This window comes from Triturus cristatus, chromosome 11 (genome assembly GCF_964204655.1).
Source record: "Triturus cristatus chromosome 11, aTriCri1.1, whole genome shotgun sequence".
Lineage (NCBI taxonomy): Eukaryota > Metazoa > Chordata > Amphibia > Caudata > Salamandridae > Triturus > Triturus cristatus.
In genome coordinates, this window is record NC_140594.1 from 101,847,147 (window position 1) to 101,873,693 (window position 26,547).

The 26,547-nt window shown below is 44.4% G+C and overlaps 1 protein-coding gene across 5 annotated transcripts in view; it reads left to right on the forward strand.

The window, feature by feature from the left end:
• SLC2A11 (solute carrier family 2 member 11) overlaps positions 1-26,547 on the forward strand; it is a 422,108-nt gene that overhangs the window by 247,915 nt on the left and 147,646 nt on the right. For all 5 annotated transcript variants that reach the window (XM_085633805.1, XM_085633803.1, XM_085633802.1 and 2 more), the window contains 4 exons: positions 2,780-2,940; positions 3,099-3,223; positions 7,037-7,166; positions 12,670-12,818. In XM_085633805.1, coding sequence (XP_085489931.1) covers positions 2,780-2,940; positions 3,099-3,223; positions 7,037-7,166; positions 12,670-12,818 — 565 coding nt within the window. The remainder of the gene's footprint in view (positions 1-2,779; positions 2,941-3,098; positions 3,224-7,036; positions 7,167-12,669; positions 12,819-26,547) is intronic.

The window sequence follows — 26,547 nt, forward strand, 5'->3', positions numbered from 1 at the left end:
ACTTCAACAGAAGCAGTATGTTGTGGTGTTTGGCAGTCTATTTTTGTCTGTGTAGCATATTGCAACTCACTTTCTTTAGCGCTAACCTAAGACATTACAGGGGCATATGTATCAAATACAGTATTTGCGATTCTCAAATAGCAATTTTTTGAGAATCGCTATTTGAGAATCGCAAAACGAGATGTAATTAAAAATTCGCAAATATTTTGTGATTTCTTGGTATTCCTTAATTGCGACTCGCAAATTGCGAATCGCAATTAAGGAATGGCTTCCCATTGATTCCTATGGGCCTATAGGATCATAGGAATTAATGGGAAGACATTCGCAATTTGCGAGTACCCATTAGGTACTCGCAAATTGCGAATGCAATTTCAAGGGTGCTAGGGTGTCATAAGGACACCCTGATGCACCCCTGAAATGAGCATGTGTTCACATGTGGTGTACATACATGCCCTAAGGGTATGTATATGCTCCACATGGCACTTTGAAACATGCCAAAAAGTAAATTTTTCAAAGAAATCACAAATTACCACCAACTTGAAGTTGGTAGTAATTTGCGATTTCTTAAGGAGAAATCGCATAACTTGCGTGCTTTTTACATCGCAGTTAAGGAAGCGCAATTTGCGATTCCTTAAATGCTTTTGCAAAATAGGGAATCACACATTTTTGCGATTCCCAATTTTGCGAGGGCCTTTTGGGATGATACATCCCAAAAGGCTTTTTCCCGTTTGCAAACGGGCCCGTTTGCGAACGAGAAATGGGCTTCATACATGTGCCCCACAGTCTTGAACCCGGTGAAAATGCGTGTATGTCGTAAGGGACACACGTTTTGACAACCTGACTGATTATTGTTTGTTCCTGAAGTTGTCTATTTTTTCCTTCTTTTCAGCTTCTGGGAGACCTCTGTTCCTGAGACAGAATACATGTTTACTTTTACTGAAGCTCTTGAGTTAGCTCACTTCTATTCCGACTTGCATGGCTGAGTGTCAGCCTTCACTTCCCCTCAGAGCTGTACATGCAAGCTTGTTACTTTCCATGTCCTAATGATGACCCTATATATGACCACATGCCATGGATTTAAATATTTGTTAGTATTTGTTAATGCATGCTGGTCAGTCACAGACTGATCACACAATTGTGTTTTCTACCTGTTTGATGACTACGAGCACCAAGAAAGCTTTTACATTTTATTTTACAAATGCTTACCTATTGATTAAAACCAAGCACACTGCTTGGACACCTACATAGTCTGTTTCCTTTCTGTTTGTTTACAGTAAATAATATTGGAATACCAGCCGGCAGTCGCTGGGGTCAACTTACACACAGAAGTAGATATCACCGGCACCACACGTTTGTAGTGTTTACCGATGCAATGTTGGTGCTCAGGGTGTGCTAATACGACGATCTCTTGTTTGCTGCTTAGGAGGCCTGCTGAGGAGACTTGGACCTTTCAAAGAACTGATTTGCTAAGAGTCTTGGGTCTAATAAAGATGATACTCAAGCCCCTAAGAGGGTAAGAAATCGGCAATGGGCAGTACCCAAAGACGTGTAAGGAAAAAGGCTCACCATGAGAGATTGTGCACCCTTATGCAGGATTTGGGATGTGGCAGAACCATGGCCAACCAATTTTGTCCCAGGATAGGATATTCAATAGCCAAATTCCCTAACACTGCTATGCATCCATGGGGCACTCCTTGGATATTCAACCACCAATGTACCCATAGAGGTTAAACGTAGAGAATGATACAATGTGTTTGGGACTCCAGACCCTCCTCCCCTGAACTGTTTTCTAAGGGTTTCTGAGCCCGACGTTGTACTGCAGACACAATGGGGGCAAAGAACAGACGTGCTTAGCCTGCACAGCAGAGCAGTGTACGTGGACCTGAAGCCCCCTCACAGGATCACAAGAGAGTTCAGGCACTGTGCTTGGTCTGTACAAAAAACAGACTGACCAATATGCAGTCAACAGTGCTTACATATCATATCTACTCTGTTCATGACTTATTTTCCAAGTAAGGTGGTTTCTTCATTGCTAAGAGAGGTTTGTAGCAAATTTCCGCCGTGCTTTCGTTAAATTTGAAAGCCAAATTCCTGTTAGCCCTATATTGTGCAGTCATCAATAACATAACAACCTTTCTTACTGACGATACCAAGCACATTCTGAAGTGTAGGAAGTACAGGCGCATTATTACCCATTTGTGTGCTTAGCACACTACATCCCTTCCATTATCAGTTAATTTGGTGCCTAATCCAAGTAATTCTGCTTGTGTGGTGATTGTGCGTACCTGTGATGCCCTCCCCAGCCATTTCCAACCTTAAAATACTAGTCAGAGGTTCCCGGGCTGGGAGAAGAAGTAGGGGCCACAATAGACATTCCAGTGATGCCCTTCTCAGCCGTTTCCAACCTTAAAATACTAGTCAGCGGTTCAGCTGCTTTTACCTGGCAAAATTTGTATGGGGAAAACTGGTCAGAAAGATGGGACATGGACATAAATAAGATGTGCTAACTCAGACTTCACATGTTATGTCGCATTCCTAGCAGTAAACGACATATATTAATTCTGCCCCTGGGACGACCGCATCGTTAGCAGAACTGCTGCACTGTATTTCCGGCCTGCTCAGAAGGTGGTCCTTAATGTTCCAAGAGCCAAGTTTCATGCAATGAATGTTTTCTTAGCTCTTGTTTTTCTTGGCCACTGAGTGATATTGAGGATGTTGTGTTTCAAGAAGTAGATGACTCTTGACTCCTTAGTACTGATATAATGTTCCTCTCTTTCAGCACATTCAGAAGTTTGTGAATCAAACGTGGTTGGATCGCACGGGCAATGTCCTGGAGAGCTACATCATTACTCTTATTTGGTCCATCATTGTGTCTGTGTACCCTCTCGGGGGATTCCTAGGGGCTCTGCTGGCCGGACCCATGGCTATCCGACTGGGAAGGTAAGGCGTGTTGATCGGCTTATCAGGCACACAAAGTGCGTCAATATGCTTGATTACCATGTGAATCTCAGACATAAACATCTCTAAGCATTGACTTGTGGAGCCTGCCAGGTCAGGCAGTGCTGTCCCTTATTCCTTTTCTGTTTTTGCCCTTCAAGGAAGAATTCGCTTCTTTTCAACAACCTGTTTGTGATCATCGCTGCCGTGCTCTGTGGGTTCAGTCAGCTTGCCAAGTCTTTTGAGATGATCGTGCTGGGAAGGATCTTTGCTGGGATCAATTCTGGTGCGTATGGTTTGGTCTTTGTTGGCATGGCGCTGGGTCTTATATCACACCTGTGCAGTGTCTCTTAGGCGACATATTGAGGCAGTGCCTGAGCAATGCTGTAAAGCAGGGCTCAGCTACGTTGTATCCTGCACTGGTTATATCTTATCCATTTGGCTGGAGAAGTTGTCAATTTTACCTTTTATAGATTGATGGCGTTGTGTAAAAAGAGGGAGTGTGACATGGCGCAGATAGAGGAAATTTGTGTGTTACATATGAGGTGTGGCTGAACTGAAGAGCATTATCTTGGTTCTCAACTTTATAGTTGTTAGACGGCGACCTCAGAGGAGCCCGGAAAGGGGTCCTGACTACCCTGAGACCCACCCTCGAAGTATCGTAGCCGGGCACTGGCGGGAGACTCCTCAGGGGGAGGAATCTCGTATCTAGGATCGTACCCCTGGCACCACACGACACAGAGACACCACACCGTGCGTTCTTAGGAATCAATCTTTATCAATCAGATTAGCACTGCAAATATGTACAAGGAGAGCGTGGGCTCAATGAGTCTCGGCAGGGATAGGGGGTAGCGGGACAGTCTCTGGCAAAGGTTCAAGGCAGGGACGTACCCGGCGCACAGCTCACAATCCTCGAGCTGGGGGATACGCTTGTTGTAGTTGGGGTCCGGCGGGACCGTGAGCGTCCGTGGGAGCCGCGAGTCACTCAGCAGGGCTCAGGTACAAGTTCGGAGGTCTTACGACCTTCAAGGAGCCGCGAGTCACTCAGCAGGGCTCAGGTACAAGTTCGGAGGTCTTACGATCTTCAGGGAGCCGCGAGTCACTCAGCAGGGCTCAGGTACAAGTTCGGAGGTCTTACGATCTTCAGGGAGCCGCGAGTCACTCAGCAGGGCTCAGGTACAAGTTCGGAGGTCTTACGATCTTCAGGGAGCCGCAAGTCACTCAGCAGGGCTCAGGTACAAGTTCCAGGAGCCGCGACCACGTCAGCAGGGCTCTCGTTGTTCCAGCGTCGAATCTCCGGACAGTACCAGAGCACCCCTTGTTATAGGTCGACCCCTCTTTGATGTCCGGAGTCTGTGCAGGCAGGGGTCTTGTCACCTGGGGGTCGCGTGTCGGGGTTTCCTGCCATTGTCTTTTGATCCTTTCAGGGCCGGGTCGGGTGGAGTCCCAGACACCCAGCAGGCGTGGAGCCAGCCCTCAGGGAGACCGGAGGGCCGATCGAAACCCATCGTCCCAGGGGAGTTCAGAGGTGCGATAGAAACTGCTCCTCCCTCTCTCGTCCCCTGGAAGCGTGATGTCCTCTAGCCGGAGTGGCGCCTCTAGGCCCGGGTCGCGCTGGGGCCGGGCGGCCATCTTGGTGCATGAAGTGGGCACGCGGGCCCGGGGTGGCCGAAAGGAGAGAGGCCATGGACAAGGATGTCCGGGTCGGGTGCGTGTGTTCTGGTGGGAAGGATCGGCTAGGCCGCGTGCTCGGGGCTGCAGGTACCAGGTTAGGTGGTGCGGGGACAAGTAGGGCCATGCTACGAGGCCGGGTCCAACAATAGTGCATTGCAAAATGAAGTTAGAATGGAGGCTTTCATAAGGTTCAAAGGTGTATTCATCTTTAGTCACGTTTAGTGGATGACCGCATGTCGATGGATACACCATGCTTCAGCCTTGAGTGTACATTTGCAAGGCATTGCAATCTTGTTCTAGTTCGTTCAAAAGGACTAAACCAGGATTCCAGCTTCAAGAAAGCACCACTTTAAAATGCAAAAAAAGCGTATCGTCCTGTGATCTTAGGCCAGCTCGTTATCCCATCTTCAGCATAGTGGATCCTACTGCTCGGTCTGGGATGTAAGCTCTATCCTACCAAGCAATGGACCCACAGTGACACAGTTGGAAGGCCAGAAATGTACACTTACAGAATGAGTACATGAAACTGCATCACCGCCCTGTTTTTAGAAGCTACTGATGTCTCTAGTTTGTGTTGTACTGAACCAAAGAAGTGACAGTAACAATAGATATCACCTTTAATGCTCCACTTAGAAATACTGTATCGGAATTGAGTGTGAGCCAATGGAGAGCTTGCAAATGTGGTGGAACTGGGAGCGTATAGAGGGGGGCCTCACAAATTAAACAAGGACTGAGGGGCATATGTATCAAATAGAGTATTTGTGATTCTCAAATAGCGATTTTTTGAGAATCGCTATTTGAGAATCGCAAAACGAGATGTAATTAAAAGTTCGCAAATATTTTGCGATTTCTTGGTATTCCTTAATTGCGACTCGCAAATTGCGATTCGCCATAGGAATGAATGGGAAGACATTCACAATTTGCGAGTACCCATTAGGTACTCGCAAATGGCAAATGCAATTTCAAGGGTGCAAGGGTGTCATAAGGACACCCTGAGGCACCCCTGAAATGAGCATGTGTGCACATGTGGCACACATACATGCCTTAAGGGCATGTATGTGCTCCACATGGCACTTTAAAAAATGCACTTTTTGGCTTGAAGCTGGTGGTAATTTGCGATTTCCTAAGGAAAAATCGCACAACTTGTTTGCTTTTTACATCCCATTTAAGGAATCGCAATTTGCGATTCCTTAAATACTTTCGCAAAATATGGAATCGCAAAAATTTTAAAATAGGGAATCGCACATTTTTGCGCTTCCCTATTTTGCGAGGGCCTTTTGGGATAATACATCCCAAAAGGCTTTTTCCCGTTCGCAAACGGGCCGATTCTGAGAATCAGCCCGTTTGCAAACGGGAAATGGGCTTCATACATATGCCCCTGAGTTCTTAATGGATATGGATTAAATGGAAAAGACTCATATTTGAAGGGCATCTCAGTGGATAGAAATACAGTGAGTGGCATCAGACAAGGAGGGAGTGTGATTAAAACCAGCACAGTGGCCTCTCGCATCTTTCCCTTAACGTCTTAGACCCATGTGGGAATCAGTATACTTTACAACACAAGAGCAAAGTGGAGGCAAGTATTATATTTTGAGAGATACACATCACAGTTGAGTTTGTGACATTGCATCCCCTACATTTATTGATAGAACGCCAATGGCGCTAGTGTTTTGTACACATCTCTATATAACAGTTCAGACTTTATATCTATATATATCTACAGTAAGTTGCCAGAGCTGAATCTCTCTTTCCTTCTTGCATTACTTTGAAACATAGTTGTAGAGATCTTAGTACAAATGGAGTTTTAAATGAATGTGGCTTAGTTCACAACAGGAAGATTTTACTAAGATTAGGGGAGAAATGGCCTCAGTTTGGTGGGTCCTTGTCGAAAGAAGGAAAGAATGGCATGGATCGGGAAGGAAGAAAGAAAAAACACTTACCCGTGGTTGTTGTGATTGTGTTTTGAAGACGGAGAATGAGAATTCAATAGATTTGTAATGTTCTTTGGGAACCCAGTGCCTTGACCTTGTGCTCAAGGTACAGCAGTTCTTATTTATTCATTCCTTTCTGGAAAATGTAAGGGTATGTATATATGGACCTTTGGAAGCACTTGAGTGTTAAGTCCTTTGTGATGAGCAGGGAGGATTGAGGCCCTGAAGAGCAAGGAGTGTGCAGAACAAGAAGGGAATCCGTGGGAAAACACAATTGGAAACAGAAAATAACATTGGAAGGGAAGAGAAGGCTAGTCTTTTTTTTTTAAATCCAAGCGATGGGATTCTGGTGAAGTGTTATAAAAAGAATTCAGTACAGCTGCCTTTTGTACAATAAATATCGATAGAAATTCATGTAAACATCTATATTTCAATGTCTTTGCATATTCCGGAGAGAATGTTAACATCGGTCTTTTGTCTCTATTTCTGCCCAGGTGTAAGCATGAACATCCAGCCAATGTATCTCGGGGAAAGTGCGCCAAAGAAATTTCGAGGAGCAGTAGCAATGACCTCTGCCATCTTCACCGCATTGGGGCTGGTCCTGGGACAGGTGGTGGGACTCAGGTGAAAGATGCCTAGACACGAAATGCATGGGAGATGAAGGAATACGAGTGGGTTCTGTGGCCACATATCTCGTTTATATTGTTACTCTTTGTTCTCAGCTTCCATACGAGCTAAGATCACTTAAGAAAGGGAGTGAGGGAAGGACCCATCTGAGTTATCATTATCTATAATTGCACACAAAAAAATACCAAGACGTTGTATCATCAAATGACTCCATTGCAATAGAGAACATACACCGCCAACATAATGGTCCACCCATCCAATTTAATCGCAGGCGGACCATAGATATGGCTACGACAGTAACTACACTGTCAACACTATAGCCAAACCTCTCCAGAGCTTTGGCTGAGTAAAGGCAGGTTTGAGGAATGGCTGCATGTCCACCCGCCCAATCAGTATGGGCAGACAGGTTGCCATTTTTTATTGTCTGTCACCCCCAGTCAAAATCTGGCAACGAATGGCAGTAAAATGTAAATAATGCTCACCCTGCCATGGGAGATAACTCCCATGGTGAGGGGAGCATTTTTTTAATTTTGAAAAGGAAAATCCTGTTGCAAGAGAAAAAAAAATCTCTGGTGTAGGGTTACGTCATGCTGACACAACCCTGCACCAAACAGCAATATGCATTGATAGGAACCACAGTGGCAGCGATTCCTGCTGATTTATAAAGGATCGCTAGGTTGGAAGTCATTTATAAATTTAGCAGACGGTCCCTCCAACAGGGGGACAGAGTAATTTACTAATTTCACCTGACGAAACAACTGCCATTATATACATCAGCCCCTTGGTCTTTTAATATTAATAGGAGAGCCTGTGATTGAGTGCCGAGTCACTTATGTAGAATATCTGTTCTGTAAAGCCTTGGTTAGTCCAATAAAGCTAAAGGATCTGCAGAGGTAGAGAAATATGTTTTCTAAAAAGATTGAGGACATTCATAGGAACACCAAGATGTGGTTCTGCATACGTTTTCTATGCTCCCGAACATCTTGCCATTGCTGTTACCCTGGAAGATGATAATGAAAAAGGGAGTTTATGTTTACTCTATATTTCTTGTCCTCTGTTTTTAGGTCTAGCCTAGAGCCGGCACGCATAAGCCTCTGTGCGAGACTTATTGTAGAGGAGTAGGTGAATAGAAGCTCTGCCCACTCTCCGCCCATAATTGCTATTGGCTTGGGTCATTGTCTGTCCTAAATGCTTGCTTTTGATTCGTCGACAGGCTTGTTATTCCCTTCTTAGTACCGCCTTCTCTTCATTTGTCACCTCCCATATTACTGGCCCCTTTACTTCGGTTGTTACATGATTCGTGTTATTTCGACTGTGAGCACTATTTTCTTTAATGAGTTTCTCATACTGCAGGCACAACATGCTTTGATGCCTTCTTTACTTCCTCCTTTGTTGTTCCTTCTCCTCCCTCCTACCCGCCCGCCCGTTGTCCATGCCTTCTCTGCCCTCCCTCCCGTTGTCCGTGCCTTTTTCGCCCCCCGCCCTCCCATTGCCGTGATGCCTACCATCTGCAATGCAATAGGTCTCGCAAAATGCAAAACCTATTGCATTGCAAATGCTTGTTAATGTTTTGGATTTATGCCTTGCTGCTCTGCACATGGGTTCAAGGGACTGAAATGCCATTGTTTGAAGGAAGAAGGCGGCCTCAGAACTGTCTGGTTGGTATCTGGCTTTTAAAGTTGGTATCATGTTTTCTAAAGCTGGAAGTTTTTGGAAAGATCCTTTTCTTGTGTCAATTATTTAGCAATGGTCGACCACAAGATTATGGAATACAGCCCCTGAATTTCTAGCAATTGGAATAAGGCTTTGTGATCCCGTTTGAAGTACGCAGTTTATTTCCCGCTCTTGAAATTTAGCATCTTAAATCCATGTCTCATGAAAGCAGGTTTACTGCCCTGGAATTCTTATTTTTGCTCTCTTTAGGCATTATAATTCAGATCACTATGATTCGATAATAATCTAAGATGTATGCCCAGACTGTTCGGTTATTCATTAATCTTGTGTATTTTTTATGTTGATCACTGTTTTCAAATTTCTGTCGCTTCATGGATTTCTTCCCAGAGAGAACTAACCATGGTTCTGGGTCATCCAACTTTACCTTGGACTAGTTTCTAAATTGTTTTAGTCTTTATCTATCATTGCCTCTGAAGTAATTTGGCATGGTCTTTGTTTTATGGTATCACTGGAGGACAGCATTGAGCTCTGTGCTACCGAAGTGAGAATACAGGAGCTACTTTGAGTATACACCTTTTCTTAAAGCCACACGCAAACCAGTCAATTACACAGCAGGCCCCGAAAAGGCAGTGCCACTCTGACCTGTGCAAAAATTTATTTAGACATCAGCACAAAATAGGTCTATATTGGGAAGGTGTTTTCCTTGTACCAAGTATGAAAGCCTAGACAAAAAGAGTTGGTAACAAATGTTTTATAAAATTAAAATTCTGCTGCAACTTTCACAGTTTTAGCTCATGTTTCCCAAATCGTCTTGCAAAATCATTTCTTTGCTGGAAAATGTCCTTGCTAAAATAGTTTTTGCTGTATTTCTGTACCTCAAAAGCATATTTTTGGTGGATTTGATGAACCACTTTTACAGAACTTTGCTAAATTAATGAAGTTCACAATTAAACACATACAAATGAGGAAAACATATGTGCAACAAAAATATAATCCTAACTTTTCTCTATAGAGGAAACCACCAAAAAGAAAAAAGTTAGCAAAGCTGGCAAAAATTAGATTTTTAACATTAAAAAACTTCATAGAAAAACATAAATAAGATTTATGAACACAGCATCTGACCGTCACTGGCGAGATATTTGAAATAGTTCAGTGGTTTATGCACAGCCTGGATGAATCGGTTTATAACCAACACTTTTGTTTCTGCCAAAGTTCCACTAACTCATGAGTGCATGTCGTCAAATGAGATTTAGGTTTTGGCCCCAAGTACATATTTAACTTGAGATTGAGTACCTTATTTAGAGTTATCCAATAAGATACTCCATCTCAAACATGATGGAGTACACTGTCCATCAAACTGATAGTACGTTGCCTTATTTAGAGTCAGGTGAACCAGAAGTATTCTGTTTACGAAGCCCCCATTGTCTGTGTCGACATAATACTTCCTCCAATGGCTTGACTCTGGCGGGCAGCCAGAGGAAGGGTTTACACCGTCTGGCCTTCTTTAGGGTGGGCAGTGTAAATGCTTATTTTACCTTTCCATTACTGACAGGAAAAACCCGGCAGTAAGGGACTGGAAACAAAATATTCTCCCCCCACACCTTGGGACAAAACTCCCTGGATGAGGGGGGCATTAGTTTTTTGTTTTTTAAAAGTAAACTTCTGCTTTAGGAGTTTGTTATTGAAAACTTTGGTAGCTGTCCGTAATGTTTGCTGGTCAAACATTTCCTACGTTGATGAGAATCTCTACAACGGTGGTTCCTGTCAATGTAGAGAGTTGTTTGGAGGGCTGGTGGACAACTCTAATTTTGTGGGGGGGGAGAGTCACTTGGGATAACAGTGGTATTGTCTTTTGCCATCTCTGCAGAGATAATCCATCTGCTAAAGTCTACATCAGGTCCTTAGTCATACTATGTGATCAAGCGTCATTAGCAGAGACACATACAGTGTGTCCAACTTGATGCATTCCTCATAGAATGAAGACTTGAAGCCTTGAAAACCTCTCCAGTGACAAAGTCTGAAGCTAACAACAGACCCAAATGTAAAACTTATTACAGAACTTTGGAGTGAGCTTAGATGAGACCGGGTTCTCCGGTCTCATGAGTGGGTACTCACAAGACTCACAGTGATATTCAATTTTGTTTCTGGAATTTTACTGTTCCGTAGCTCCAATTTCCGTGGACTTCCATGTTGACCCTTCAGTTCCTGTTGACTTACCTTCAAATGGATAAGAGCTATTTTTTGTTATCAAACGTGTTGACATTTTTAGGATAGTAAGGTAATACATTTTTCATTTTTAATGATTGTATTTAGGCTTATCCTTTCTTCGCTTGACTGTGTTACTAATTTTATTTCTTGATTCTTTCACCCTCTGAGCTCTTTCCTCCGACTAAGGGCCAGTTTTATAGTTTTGCTAATGTTAATCTGCCAGTCATTGTGGCAGATGTCAGTACATCTGCTACTGTAATGGACTACTGCTTGTAAAATACAGAGATTACTGCTGGCCCAGCAGTGATCTCTGTACCGTTAGAGGAACCGCCGTCCTGTAAGTTCCTCTGAAGGTATGAAAACTTTAGGGGATGCCCATCGTCGGTTATGATGACTGTCCATCAAACAAGCTCCGAAAGTGGGAGTTTGTGACCACCAGATTTTTCCTGGCAGTAACAGACAGAGGAACACATGTCAAAACATTGTCCACTCTAAATAGGGTAGATGGTCTGATTTCTTTCCTCCAACTGTCCCTACTCCACCTTAGCCAAACTGCTGGTTCCCTCGACTCAGTATTGAGCAGTGGACCAAGGGTGTGGCAGACAGGGTACTTTTGTCACCTTTGTGACGAAGGATTCGGATGCCAAATGCTCAATTTGGCCATAAGACTTGAGCTTGGACATATCTACACAGTGATAAGACAAGAATACTGTAAGGCAAACTTTGATTTGCCCTTTATGAGATCATCCTCGCCAGAGAGCTATGTGTATTTACAGCCCATTTGAATTCCTTGTGCCATTCTTTGCCCTCTGGTTTTCTATGCTGCATGGCCAGGCTCCAAACTGCACAGGGCCACATGTGTACGATGGACCTCTTTTCCAGAGGCAAGGTATCACAGACAAGGGTTTGTATGACAGGTCTGTACTTACGACCATCGTTTCAGTGTGTTTTTCATCTTTTAACACAGATTCAACTCAGCTAATGCCTAGATATATGTGGAAATGCAAAGAAATACCAGAACTTTGAAAATGTGATTAGTGAAATGTCACAGTGTGCATTGAGCGTCAAGGATGCAGTTCGATGGGCGATGAGTGTGTCTCTCATAGCCTGCTGGTAACGTAACATCTTATGTTCCTGGAATTTGAACTAGATATATTGGGAATCCACGTATGGCATATCCTCCGTCATAGTGATTGTTAGCACTACTTGCAGTAATTCCATGCTTTTCTAAAATAACAGGTAGGTTATCATCTGCAACACTCTCCCTATTGTGAATAAAAGTCGAAAGGTGGAATCGATTCCTGACATATAAAGCTCCCTCCCAAAATTTGAGGATTGACCTTTATCAGCCAGGTAAACTCTGGCCTTTAGTTCTATTTTTACTGTGGCTTTTTAGAGCCTTTTGTCATGAGTTGTAGCTTTGGAGGCTCTGCACAATCTTCATGGGTTTCAAACTTTTCCTCAGATATTCACCATGACAACAACATTGAAAGCTTCTTTTGAAAACTTAGCAAGCGCTAAGAGTCTGTAGGGTTTATAGAACATTAGAAATTATTATGATTGGAGTGTATCTACCTTTCATTCATTGGTTTATTTGTATCCATGTTCATGCTTTCAGGGAGATCTTAGGAAGCGAGGAGAGCTGGCCTCTCCTGCTAGCCAGCAATGCAGTGCCAGCCCTGTTGCAGCTCATCACCCTGCCATGGCTCCCAGAGAGTCCACGATACCTGTTGATTGACCGTGGGGACAAAGATTCCTGCATCTCCGGTGAGTACCCTGTGACAACATTGGTGCAGTATCTGTCACCAGCAGATTGGGGTCTCTGAACTATGTGCCATTCAGCGCCCCCTCTCTGCTGGTGCCAGGAGTACTGCACTCTGAATACCATAATTTATTCCTATACCTTATGTTCTAATCTTTACCATCTGGTTTCTATTTTAAAATCAGGTTCATGTTCAGTCTACAGTGTTGACTTATCGCCTCTGGGCATCGAGAATAGTATAGGGTGGAAATTTTGTACTGGAGATAGAGGACAGAGATACAGCCTTGGAGTGTGAAGGCCTTTGAAGATTCTCACAATGCCTACTAGCAGCAATAATGTCTGCTCAGGTCTGTGAGAAAACAGTACAGACTCGATGCCCCTTAAAATGTAGCAAGGAACTTGCGTTTTGAGAAGCATGTTGTATGACTATGACTAATTGAGAAATATAAGTTAACCAAGCATATAGGCCATAATTTGGTTGCCCTGATCACTGACACAATAACCAAAACAATAATATTGTGATATAAAAAATATTGTGTCAAAAATATTGGTTACAAAAATAAAGTTTCCCTATACTTATAATGGTAAGTATAAAGATATCGACACAAATAAAGTTTCACACTAATATCGTTTAAAACCTACAAAAATATTGTTTTTTAAAATATATATATATATATATAGTTTAAAATAGTACATTTTAAATATTTGAATATATAACATTATTAATATGCAAATTGAATACATATAAATAATATTCAATGCCATATATAAATATATACATAAATAAACACCTGTATGTGTGTGTTTATATATACATATATATAATGTGACACTTTAATTGAAAATATATGTTTTACATTATATTAAAATTTCTGGGTTATTTATTTAAATTTACTACTATGAAAAGCATGTATATATGTCTATATGAAAATCCAGACACTCCAAGATGAAAAACACGCGCACGCTGGAGAGTCAAACATAAGTGGTTTATGGACAAACACATCAGCCCATGCAACACGTTTCAGACAAGACCTGAAACTATATATATATATATATATATATATTCACTGAAAAAAACATAGGTTTCGGGGGCGTTATAGTTAGAAATTGGCATTTAAAAAACCTTAGAAATTCACTGAAAAATCCATAGGTTTCAGGGGCATTATAGTTAGCTGGACATTTCCCTCGTACAAAACCCTAGAAATTCCCCCGCTATAGTTAGTTCAGCTAACTATAACTCGCGCCCCCGCAATGCACTGCTGATGACGTCACATATTACATCACTCATGACATGGTCAGTGACATCACTGATGACCTCTCAAATGACATCACTGATGACCATAGACACTCCATTACCAATAACTACATACCCACTCATTGACTCTTAGGTCTACATACATCTCCACCCTCTCACCTGTACAGTCACTCATACTTACAGTCACTCTGTACAGGACTATCATATGCATTTATACACCTATATAGACACTCACACACCACCAATCATCCATTGAGGTACTGACACACCTAGTCAGTCTTGCGAATAATTAATCACAGTCCAATTTACTCACCTATACAGTTAAACACACTCAAGTTCACTTACTCATAAAAATACTAACAAATTCTGACTCTCTTATACAATTACTGATACAAGCACCCACTCATCCATACAGCCACTCCCGCAATCACACACTCTCACATATAGATAGTTATATACTCTTACACACATATACACTGCGTTTCACATATGTAGTTACTGACACATGTACAACTGAGATATACATTCAATCACTAACACACCCATACATACACTCACCCAACCATACAGTCCATCACAGATGCACTCTTAAAACCATGCACCCAGCGAATCACCCACTCACACATCTAGTCACAGAGTCACACACACCCTACCCACACAAACACTCAGGCACCCATACAGATACTCAGACAACCAATCAATAACCCATATAGACACTCATATAGCTATTCACAAAACCATGCAGCCACTTATACACCAACACACAGACACATACAGACATTCACACAGTTTAGTCACTAGTCTGCAGTAAGATGCATTTAATGACTCACTTATAGAGTCAGTTACGCACCTAGAAAATCATCCATTCACACTTGTACACCCACTCATTCTTCAACAGGCCTTTCCCTATATATATTAAACATATTAAAACTTTACAGAAACACAGACTCACTGGATGACGTCGTCAGTGATGTCATCAGTGATGTCATTTGTGACGTCATCAGCAGTGCATTGCGGGGGTGCGAGTTATAGTTAGCTGAACTAACTATAACGGGGGAATTTCTAGGGTTTTGTACGAGGGAAATGTCCAGCTAACTATAACGCCCCTGAAACCTATGTTTTTTTCAGTGAATTTCAAAGGTTTTTTAAATGCTAATTCCTATCTATATCAGGCCTGAAACCTATGTTTTTTTCAGTGAATTTCAAAGGTTTTGTAAATGACAATTTTTAATGTATTAATTGTTATACTGATTTCTTTTATACTGATTTACTACATTTTTTAAACTATTTAATTTTAGATATATTTTTTTTAATTACATTATAATTACATTATACATTACAATACAAAATATACTTTCTCAGAATGAATTACTTTAGTTTAAATACTTGGCAAATAAGCAACAGACTGTTAAGTACAGTAGTTAAAGTTGTTGCAATGGGCAACACAATTTCAAACACAAAGCAACATTGAGCTCAATGTGAATTTCTAATTAAATGCAATTCGTTACTTTATGGATTACTTTTCTAACCACAGGACTGGATCCTAGATTCAGTCCTTGGACATCTCCTGTAAACAGTTGGATTGAAGAGGAATTCATTCCCCAACTTAAAACGTGCCACAGGGCGTGTTTGCACACACATCACCTCAGGCCCCGCCCCCTACCTTCACCACTGTGCAAACGCGCCCCGTGGGGTGTTTTAAGTTGGGGGATTAAGTCTCCTTGAATCCTGAGCTTCCATGGCAGCCAACTAGCCCACCAGGTACCTCCAGTATGCACCAGGGAGCTGCGTTGCAGAGAGGTGTTAAGAGGCCACACCCCTTTTTACAACACTCTGCAACGCAGCTCCGTGGCGCTTAGTGGAGGTACCTGGTGGGCTAGTTGTCCCCTAGGGGACCTCTGGATTGAAGAGGAATGAATTCCCCAACTAATAACGCGCCACAGGGTGTGTTTGCACAGTATCACCTCAGGCCCCGCCCCCTACCTTCACCACTGTGCAAACGCGCCCTGTGGCGTGTTTTAAGTTGGGAGATTAACTCCCCTTGAATCCTGAGGTCCCCTGGGGTCCAACTAGCCCACCAGGTACCTCCATTAAGCGCCACAGAGCTGCGTTGCAGAGTGGTGTAAAAAGGGGCGTGGCCTCAGAACACCTCTCTGCAACGCAGCCCCCTGGTGCATACTGGAGGTTCCTGGTGGGCTAGTTGGCCCCCAGGGACCCCCATTATTGAAGGGGAATTTGTTCCCCCTCTGCAAACGCGCCAGGGGGCGTGTTTGCAGAGTGATGAAAGGAGGGGGCGTGGCCTCCTCCCCGATCCCGTTTTTTTTAAATTAAATTCTTTTTAAGAAGGGGGGCTGTGTAGCCCACCTTCTTTTTCTCATTTTTTGGCCCTGGGGACCCCATCCCCCAAGGCCTGCCCCCTAATTGTTTTTTTTTTTTTTATACTGTGGAGGGGGTCGCGTGGCCCCCCTCCCAAGGCCTTACTCTGCCCGAGGGACCCCATCCCTTGGGGCATGGGCCTTTTTTTAAAAAAAAAAGAAACATATTTTTAGGGCGGGGGACTGCGTAGCCCCCCTCCTGTGTCCACTTAAGGCCCCGGGGACCCCATCCCCCGGGGCCATTTTTTATTTTTTTTAATTTTTAGGAGGGGGGCCGCGTGGCCCCGGGGACCCCATCCCCCGGGGCCTGGCCATCTCGTTGGGGACCGTGGGGGGGTCCCAATCTCCCCACGGTCCCAGCCGGCTCCCCGCTTCCTACAGGAGCCGGCATTGCTTTTCCACATGGGGAGCAGCTAACATGCTGCTCCCCATGTGGAAAAGCAATCAGCTTTGCTATTAGGAAGAGAGAGCAGGTTTCCTGCTCTCTCTTCCAAATAGCAAAGCAGTTTGCACTGACAGGGCGGGAGCCGCGAGGCTCCCGCCCTGTCATTACAAACGGCAGTGTCCCAGGGGTGGGCACCCCGGGACACTGCAGGAGCCGGCCCTGGGGGTTGGCGTTCCCCAGGGCCATTGAGGGCTCCAGGAGGGGGGCCGCGCTGCCCCCCTCCCACCTCTTTCAAAGCCCCGGGGGGGTGGTGGTCCCCGGGGCTGGGGGGTCCCTCACGGACCCCCCATTTTACATATTTAGAGCCCCGGGGAGGTGGCAGTCCCCGGGGCGTGTGGGGGTCTTGAGCCCCCCCACACAGGGTATATTTTTTTTACAAAAAGCGCCGGGGGGTGGCGGTCCCTGGGGCCACGGGGGGGGGCCTTGAGCCCCCCCATTCATTTTATAAGCCCCGAGGGGTGGCGGTCCCCGGGGCTGGGGGGGGCTGAGAGCCCCCCCACCACGTATTTTACAAAAGCCCCGGGTGTGCCGGTCCCCAGGGCTGGGGGGCCCTCTGGGCCCCCCATTATAATACCATATTGCCCCCGGGACTTGGCTCCCCCGGGGTCTAAATCAAAACGAAGCGCGGGAGGTGGGATGCGCAGACTGTACGCGCATCCCGCAATTTTTTTTTTAAGATATAATTTTTTTTTTGGGCCTTGGGGGTCCTTGTGGGACCCCCTGAGCAGGCCTAGGGGGTCACAGTGTTTCTACCCTGCCCCCTTGTCGCGTTTTGCACCTTTTTTTTCGGTTTTCTTGTGCCTCTGTTCTACCGAGGCACAAGATGGCTGCCAACACTTCCTGATTCAGAGTGTTGGCAGCCAATTAGCATTCAGCTCGTGCTCGGGAGGGTTCGGGGAGGGTGCGGGGAGGGTGCGCGGATCCTCCCCGGCCATAGATATCACTAACTTTTTTACCCTAATTTTCTCAGGAACTACTGAACGGATTTACACCATTTAAGCAAAAGGCACGAGTCTGAACTGAGGACTACCTCTTTGCCAAATTTGGTGTAATTCCGTTCAGCAGTTCGGGCTGTAGCTGCGACAACAGATCCTATGGGAAATTGCATGGGGAAAACGCGTTTTGGGACCCCCCTTTTTTCTCGGCCCCCGCTTGACGAATCACCACGAAACTTTCAGGGCAGGAGCGAAGCGGAGCTGGCGAAAAGTTTGGAAAATTTCGCGAAGATTTGTCAATCGGCGCCAGACCTATTGTGAATAGAATGTTGCGGATTTCCTATGGAAAATAGGTCTTAACTATAACTATCTACTGGCGACCGCCAGTAGAATATATATATATATTATCTACTGGTGGTCGCCAGTAGATAGTTATAGTTAGGACCTATTTTCCATAGGAAATCCGCAACATTCTATTGGGAATATCTTTGGCGCCAGTTGACGAATCTTCGCAAAATTCTCCAAACTTTTGGCCAGCTCCGCTCCGCTCCTACCCTGAAAGTGTTGTGGGGATTCGTCAAGCGGAGGCCGAGAAAAAAGGGGGGTCCCAAAACACGTTTTTCCCATGCAATTTCCCATAGGATCTGTTGTCGCAGCTACAGCCCGAACCGCTGAACGGAATGACACCAAATTTGGCAAAGAGGTAGTCCTCAGTTCGGACTCTGCATATTTGGTGTGAATCTGTTCAGTAGTTCCTGAGAAAATTAGGGTAAAAAAGTTAGTGATATCTATGGCCGCGGAGGATCCGCGGACCCTACCCGCACTGTACGTGAACCCTCCCCGAACCGAGCGCGCACCCTCCCGATTGCGCGCTGAATGCTAATTGGCTGTCGAGCGTCTCTCTACATTCGAAACCAGGAACTGTTGGCGGCCATTTTCTGCCTCAGTAGAAGCGGGGGAATACGTGTGTAAAAGATATAAAGGGGGCAGAGTGGAAATACTCTGACCCTCTAGATCTGCTTAGGGGGTCCCAGAAGGACCCCCTGCGGTCCCCCTTTTTTATTTTTTTTAAAAAGCGGCGAAATGCGCGCACGGTGCACGCATCCTATCGCGTTGGGTGCACTGATTCTCTCGCGGTGGGTGCGCGGATCCACAGCAACGTTTTTTGAAAAACGATAAAAAATCATTGGTTGTATAACAACTTTCTACACTGAAAGGTAGGGTGTATATTTTTGTTTTTTAAAGGTATGATTGTTATTGGTTAACAAAAACAGATTGTAAGGAACATTATATATGATAAGCTGATATGTTGAAAAGTCAAGCACACTTCCTGTCTTGTGTAGGAACATTGTGTGCTGAACTTGTGACCTGTGAGCTCAGTGCAGTGTTCCATGACCTGTTTCTATGGTAACAGGCAGAAGGCAGATTGGGGAAAGGGTTGAAATGTATTTCAGTTGGAAAGGGTGGAAATGTTTAACCAATAGAAATGTGTGTTTGCTTTTGAGTTTATGTGCGAAGGATTGTGATTTGATGTTTACATGTGTATGTGTGGAAAATGAAAGGGAAACTTTTCCATTCTTTGCTTTTGCTGAGAGGTGCACAGTGCAGAGATTCTGTAAAAGAAAATATGGTGAGTGATTGATATACTCCTTAATCTACAAAAGAACTTGAAAGATGAGTTATTTAATTGTGAGGGGATTTATGTACACTATTTTGATTTTAATCAGACTAATGTATTTTTCCTGCTAAAGTGTAGGGAGTACTTTTTTTCTCTACAATGTGTGTGCATGTAGAAACCATTCTGTGATAGGCATTTGTGTTTTTCATGTGTTTGTAGACAGATAACTGTGCAGTTTTTATATTTTGGTAGAATTAGAAACCAGTCATTGTTTATGAATTTGTGAAATGAGTTATGTTATGTTTCTATACTAAAATGTAGTACTACTTCTAGATGAAGAAATGTGTTTTGGTATAGTGCAAGGGATAGTGTTGTTTGTCTAGAATCACACAGTGAGTCTGTGTGCATTTGGGAACCACTGTGAGAGAAGCATTTGGTAATATTGTGTATTTGCTGACAGATAACTGTTTTAAAACCAGTCAGGTTGTCAAGTTTTAGTAGCATTAGAAGACAGTTATGGCTTATGCTTTCATTAAATGAGTGAGGCATTGACAGTAAATTGCAGTCGCGAAATATGTAGATTGTGTGCAGCTCCCTTACCACTTGCACTGTAGTGAATGAGTTTTGGTAAGCTCATAGGGATAGTGGTGCTTGTCTAGAATCACACTGAGAGTTTTTAGTGTAGTTGGGATCAGTGTGAGAGAATCATTTGGTAACATCATGTATTTGCTGACAGATAACTGTTTTAAAATCTGTCATGTTGTGAAGTTTTAGTAGCATTAGAATCCAGTCTTTGCTTATATGTTGATTAAATGAGTCATGCTTTGACACTGATGTGCTGTACTTAAATATGTAGATTGTGTGCAGTACCATTAACTCTTCCAGACTAGTGAATGAGTTTTGGTAAACTTCTAGGATAGTGTTGCTTGTCTAAAATCACACTGTGAGTCTGTGTGCATTTGGGTAAGGATTGTGAGAGAAGCATTTGGTAACATTGTGTATTTGCTGACAGATAACTGTTTTAAAACCTGTCATGTTGTCAAGTTTTAGTAGCATTAGAAGACAGTTATGGCTTATGCTTTCATTATATGAGTCAGGCATTGACAGTAAATTGCAGTCGTGAAATATGTAGATTGTGTGCAGTTCCCTTACCACTTCCAGTGTAGTGAATGAGTTTTGGTAAACTCCTAGGGATACTGGTGCTTGTCTAGAATCACACTGTGAGTCTTTGTGCATTTGAGAACCACTGTGAAAGAAGCGTTTGGTAATATCGTGTATTTGCTGACAGAAAACTGTTTTAAAACTTGTCATGTTGTCAAGTTTTAGTAGCATTAGAAGCTAGTCATTGCTTATGCGTTGATTAAATGAGTCAGGCATTGACACTAAAGTGCACTCGTGAAATATGTAGATTGTGTGCAGTTCCCTTACCACTTCCACTGTAGTGAATGAGTTTTGGTAAGCTGCTAGGGAGAGTGTTGTTTGTCTAGAATCACACTGTGAGTCTGTGTGTATTTGGGAACCACTGTGAGAGAAGTGTTTGGTAACATCGTGTATTTGCTGACAGAAAACTGTTTTAAAACTTGTCATGTTGTCAAGTTTTAGTAGTATTAGAAGCCAGTTATTGCTTATGCGTTGATTAAATGAGTCAGGCATTGACACTAAAGTGCAGTCGTGAAATATGTAGATTGTGTGCAGTTCCCTTATCACTTCCAGTGTAGTGAATGAGTTTTGGTAAACTCCTAGGAATACTGGTGCTTGTCTAGAATCACACTGTGAGTCTGTGTGCATTTGGGAACCACTGTGAGAGAAGCGTTTGGTAACATCGTGTATTTGCTGAGAGAAAACTGTTTTAAAACCTGTCATGTTGTCAAGTTTTAGTAGTATTAGAAGCCAGTCTTTGCTTATGTGTTGATTAAATGAGTCAGGCATTGACACTAAAGAGCAGTCGGGAAATATGTAGATTGTGTGCTGTTCCCTTATCACTTCCAGTGTAGTGAATGAGTTTTGGTAAACTCCTAGGGATACTGGTGCTTGTCTAGAATCATACTGTGAGTCTTTGTGCATTTGGGAACCACTGTGAAAGAAGCGTTTGGTAACATTGTGTATTTGCTGACGGAAAACTGTTTTAAAAGCTGTCATGTTGTCAAGTTTTAGTAGCATTAGAAGCCAGTCTTTGCTTATGCGTTGATTAAATTAGTCAGGCATTGACACTAAAGTGCAGTCGTGAAATATGTAGATTGTGTGCAGTTCCCTTACCACTTCCACTGTAGTGAATGAGTTTTGGTAAGCTGCTAGGGATAGTGTTGTTTGTCTAGAATCACACTGTGAGTCTGTGTGTATTTGGAAACCACTGTGAGAGAAGTGTTTGGTAACATCGTGTATTTGCTGACAGATAAGTGTTGTAAAACATGTCATGTTGTCAAGTTTTAGTAGCATTAGAAGACAGTTACGGCTTATGTTTTCATTATATGAGTCAGGCATTGACAGTAAATTGCAGTTGTGAAATATGTAGATTGTGTGCAGTTCCCTTACCACTTGCACTGTAGTGAATGAGTTTTGGTAAACTCATAGGGATAGTGGTGCTTGTCTAGAATCACACTGTGAGTTAGTGTGTATTTGGGATCACTGTGAGAGAAGCATTTGGTAACATCATGTATTTGCTGACAGATAACTGGTTTAAAACCTGTCATGTTGTGAAGTTTTAGTAGGATTAGAATCCAGTCTTTGCTTATGCGTTGATTAAATAAGTCATGCTTTGACACTGATGTGGTGTACTTAAATATGTAGAGTGTGTGCAGTACCATTAACTCTTCCAGAGTAGTGAATGAGTTTTGGTAAACTCCTAGGATAGTGTTGCTTGTCTAAAATCACACTGTGAGTCTGTGTGCATTTGGGTAAGGATTGTGAGAGAAGCATTTGGTAACATCGTGTATTTGCTGACATATACCTGTTTTAAAACCGGTCATGTTGTGAAGTTTTAGTAGCATTAGAAGCCAGTCTTTGCTTATGCTTTGATTATATGAGTCAGGCTTTGACATAAAAGTGCAGTCCTGAAATATGAAGATTGTGTGCAGTTCGCTTACCACTTCCACAGTAGTGAATGATTTTTGGTAAACTCCTAGGTATAGTGGTTGTTGTCTAGAATCACACTGTGAGTCTGTGTGCATTTGAGAACCACTGTGAGAGACGCATTTGGTAACATCGTGTATTTGCTGACAGATAACTAATTTAAAATGAGTCAGGGTTTGACACTAAGGTGCAGTACCATGTACTATTCTGTTCACTGTGGCAGAACTGAAAATTTAAAAGTTTTACCTAAGCACTGTCCTAGAAGTAGTCTGATTATTTAGTCAGTTTCTAAGTACCTGTAAACGGGACACAGCGTCTCAGGAGGAGGTACGGGATAACCAGGACTGGTGGTTACCTACACCCCCACTATCTTATTCTTTTGCCCACCCGCAGGACGATTGGGGTATGTGCGAGAATACGGAAGTGGATACAGATTACGAGACGGGTCCCTTTAAGCAGCACTGCCTATTCGCGGAAGCCACGCCCCCGTCATCACGTGGTCACACAGGATTGGATATTGGGGCGGAAGACCAGACCACGGCGTGTGACATGACCGAAGAGTGGATTCCGGGAGGCGAGGAGCGGAGACAGATATCGGAGAGCGGAGGAGACGACCCAGCGGAGCTACCAGACGGGGACTACACGACGGAGCCTAGAGGAAAGCCAGGAGGCCAACGTACTCACGCAGCGCCGCGCCACTCTCCTGGAGGAGGGTGGCTACCCCAGGTACGGGAGCGGGTCAGGGGCTTGATGGGGTGGCGAAAGAGCCTTTAGACCGCCGTATTCCCCTTTTCTTTTCCCCTACCCCTGCACTAATCACACGTGACACTGAGTTCGATGTACAGCACTAAACCACAAGAGTAGGTGTGTCCTCACTCCCGGTCCCGGTGTTAGGGTGTATACGCGTCGCACAGTAGAGTCCTAACGGTCCTTTTCTCCCTTCCTTCACATACGTCCTGTGGGTCCTGGAGTCCCGGAGTACCAGCGGAGAACGCCCCCATAGCCGGAGAGAGGACCAACACCAACGTTGCAACCACGGAGCCAGCAAAGAAGGAGGAGAGACTGCCTAGCAGATTTAGACGTGTGACTTCCACAATAAAACCTTACGTTAAACGACCTGGTCTGCGTGCTGTTAATCCCACACCTCTACAACTGGTGTCAGAAGTGGGATTACCGTCCATCAGTACTCCTGTGATGGAAAACGTTATTCAGCACCTCATAAAAGGCCAAGAGAAGTTGGAATGGGCGGTGGGACAGCAAATTGCCACGTCCCAACAAGACAGGGAAGTGATTCAAAAATTGATTACCGCCCAAGTGGAAGGACTGCGTACGGCCCAAACAGAGTCCGGGCTCCATACAGCTCCGGATCGCCGCTCCCATGCACCGCATCCGACAGGAGTCACGCTGCAGAAATACGTAGGAGGAGAGGACCCGGATGCCTTTTTCTCCAATTTTGAGCGAGCAGCAAGGGCCTATGGGTGGCCCGAGGACAAATGGCCCTTTTTCTTGGCCCCCCTTCTCTCAGGGGACGCACAGGCTGCATACCAAGTTGCCAACGCCACAGGGACATCCCCGTATAACGAGATTAAGGCAATTATTCTAGACCACTTGGGGCTCGATGAAGAAGCTTACCGAGTGCGCTTTCGTAAGGAGAAAGGAACCCCAGGTGAAAACCCCAAAACACTGTTTTTTCGCCTAAAAATGGCAGCAGATAAGTGGCTAAAGCCGATAACCAGTACCAAAGAAGAGATTATGGCCCGCATCTACCTGGAACAATTCTTGGAAGCTCTTCCCTATGGGACCCAGAGATGGTTACGGCAGCATACACGCTTGACCCCTGAACAAGCCATCGAAATGGCTAGCACTTATACGAGGGCCCAGCCGAAGACCCTCCCGTGGGACACAGAGAGGCATACCAAGACCGGACAAAACCTAAAAGTAGAAAGGAAGACAAAAGGCCAGTTCGAGCCCCGAAAACCGATGCCACTTCGTATCGAAACGCCAGCGAGAAAAGGACCCCAGTGTTTTGAATGTGGGGAGTGGGGCCATGTCGTAAGAATGTGTCCCCGGAAAAAACCATCAGAAGAACCCATGGAGGTTGGATACCTACCCAAAGCAGTCCTTTACTCCGCCGAAATGGGACCCTCCTTCTATGTAAGCACCAAAGTTAATGGCAAAACGGTAAAGGCCTTGTTAGACTCTGGGTGTAAACAGTCTGTCGCCCAGAAAGGGTTGGTAACTCCTGAAAGCACCCTTCCAAACACCCTAGTACAGATTAGGTGTGTCCATGGGGACGTGAAGCCGTACCCAGTTGCAATATTGACTCTAGAAGTAGACGGTCAAAGCCCCTGTACTGTAAGGGTTGGGGTGGTGGATTCCTTGCCTGAAGATCTGATAATAGGGATAGACAATCCCCAGTTCATAGAAATATTCCAGACCTACTTGCACCCTCAAAAGACAATGATGTCTCCACCTTGTGCTGCCTATAATGTACGGGAGCCCTGGTCTCTTAGACCGGAGTTTTAAGTTTGCCCAGGCAAACGATTCAACTCTGTGTAACGCCTGGGAAAATGGACAGGCTAATACCGATTTCCCTCGTCAGGTCTATCCTCGTTTTATCATCCAAAACGACTTGTTATATAGAGAAGGGAGGGAAGGCGAACACCCCCAGCTCGTGGTACCCCTGCCCTTCAGAGACCAAATCTTATTCTATGCACACACACATCTTACAGCCGGACATACCGGCGCCGAAAAAGCCACTCAGAACGTATTAAGGCATTTTTTTGGGCCCGGTATATATAAAGACATCCAGAGATATTGTCAGTCCTGCGACATATGTCAATTAAAGAACTGTCAGCGGCCCCCCGCCGTTCCCCTGCAGCCCTTACCTCTGATTGGAAAACCGTTTGAACGGGTAGGTATGGACCTTATAGGCCCACTACCCAAGACACCTAGGGGACATGCCTATGCGTTAAGTCATTGTAGACTACGCTACACGGTTTCCAGAAGCTTTCCCGCTCAAATCTCCAACAACGAAAAACATATCGGAGAAGCTGATTGAACTGTTCTCCCGGGTGGGCTTCCCGCGAGAAATTTTAACCGATCAGGGGACACCCTTCGTGTCGAAACTGATGAAAGAAGTGTGTAGTACGCTCAACCTGCATCACCTAAAAACATCTGCATACCACCCCCAAACTGACGGTTTGGTCGAAAGATATAACCGTACCCTCAAGTCCACACTGAAAAAATGCTTTCCCTCGAAAGTATGGACTGGGATCGCTTGCTCCCACTTGCCCTTTACGTAATTCGAGGCCAAATACAAAGCAGCTTGGGCTGCTCAGCATTTGAAATGTTGTACGGTAGACAGCCTAGATCACTGCTGGAAATCACTAGAGAAGCGTGGGAAAGAGAATCCACTGAGGAACATAAAACCTTCCTAGAGTATACAACACAACTGCGTTCTCGGATTGGTAAAATACGAGAACTAGCACTCCTAAACCTAGAAAAACATCAGATGTCACAAAAGGTTCAATATGATAAAGGAAAGAAGCTTAGAACCCTGAAACTAGGTGACTGGGCCCTAGTCCTTCTCCCGTCGTCTACGAAGAAGTTTCAGAGTGAGTGGACAGGTCCCTTTAAAGTTATAGAAACTCTGGGAAACACCACATACCGGCTACAAGTGACCCCCAAACGAAGACAGTGTTATCACATAAACCTGTTAAAAAAATGGATAGGTCCTCCTCCCAAAAACGCGCATGGTATATGGCCTACTGGGAGAAATGAGTCCACTCTGCCACAGATGCCCCTAAATCCGGAACTGTCCAATGACCAGCGGACAGATCTCCTACTGACCCTGAGCCCCTTTTCGGCCTTGTTCTCTGATCTTCCTGGCCGAACCACCCTGGCCGAACATAGAATTAACACGAAGGAAGGTCTGACTGTCAAACAGAGACCGTATCGCATACCCGCGGCCAGAAAAGGGATGGTGAAAAAAGAGGTGGAAGACATGTTACAGCTAGGCGTCATTCGCCCCTCCA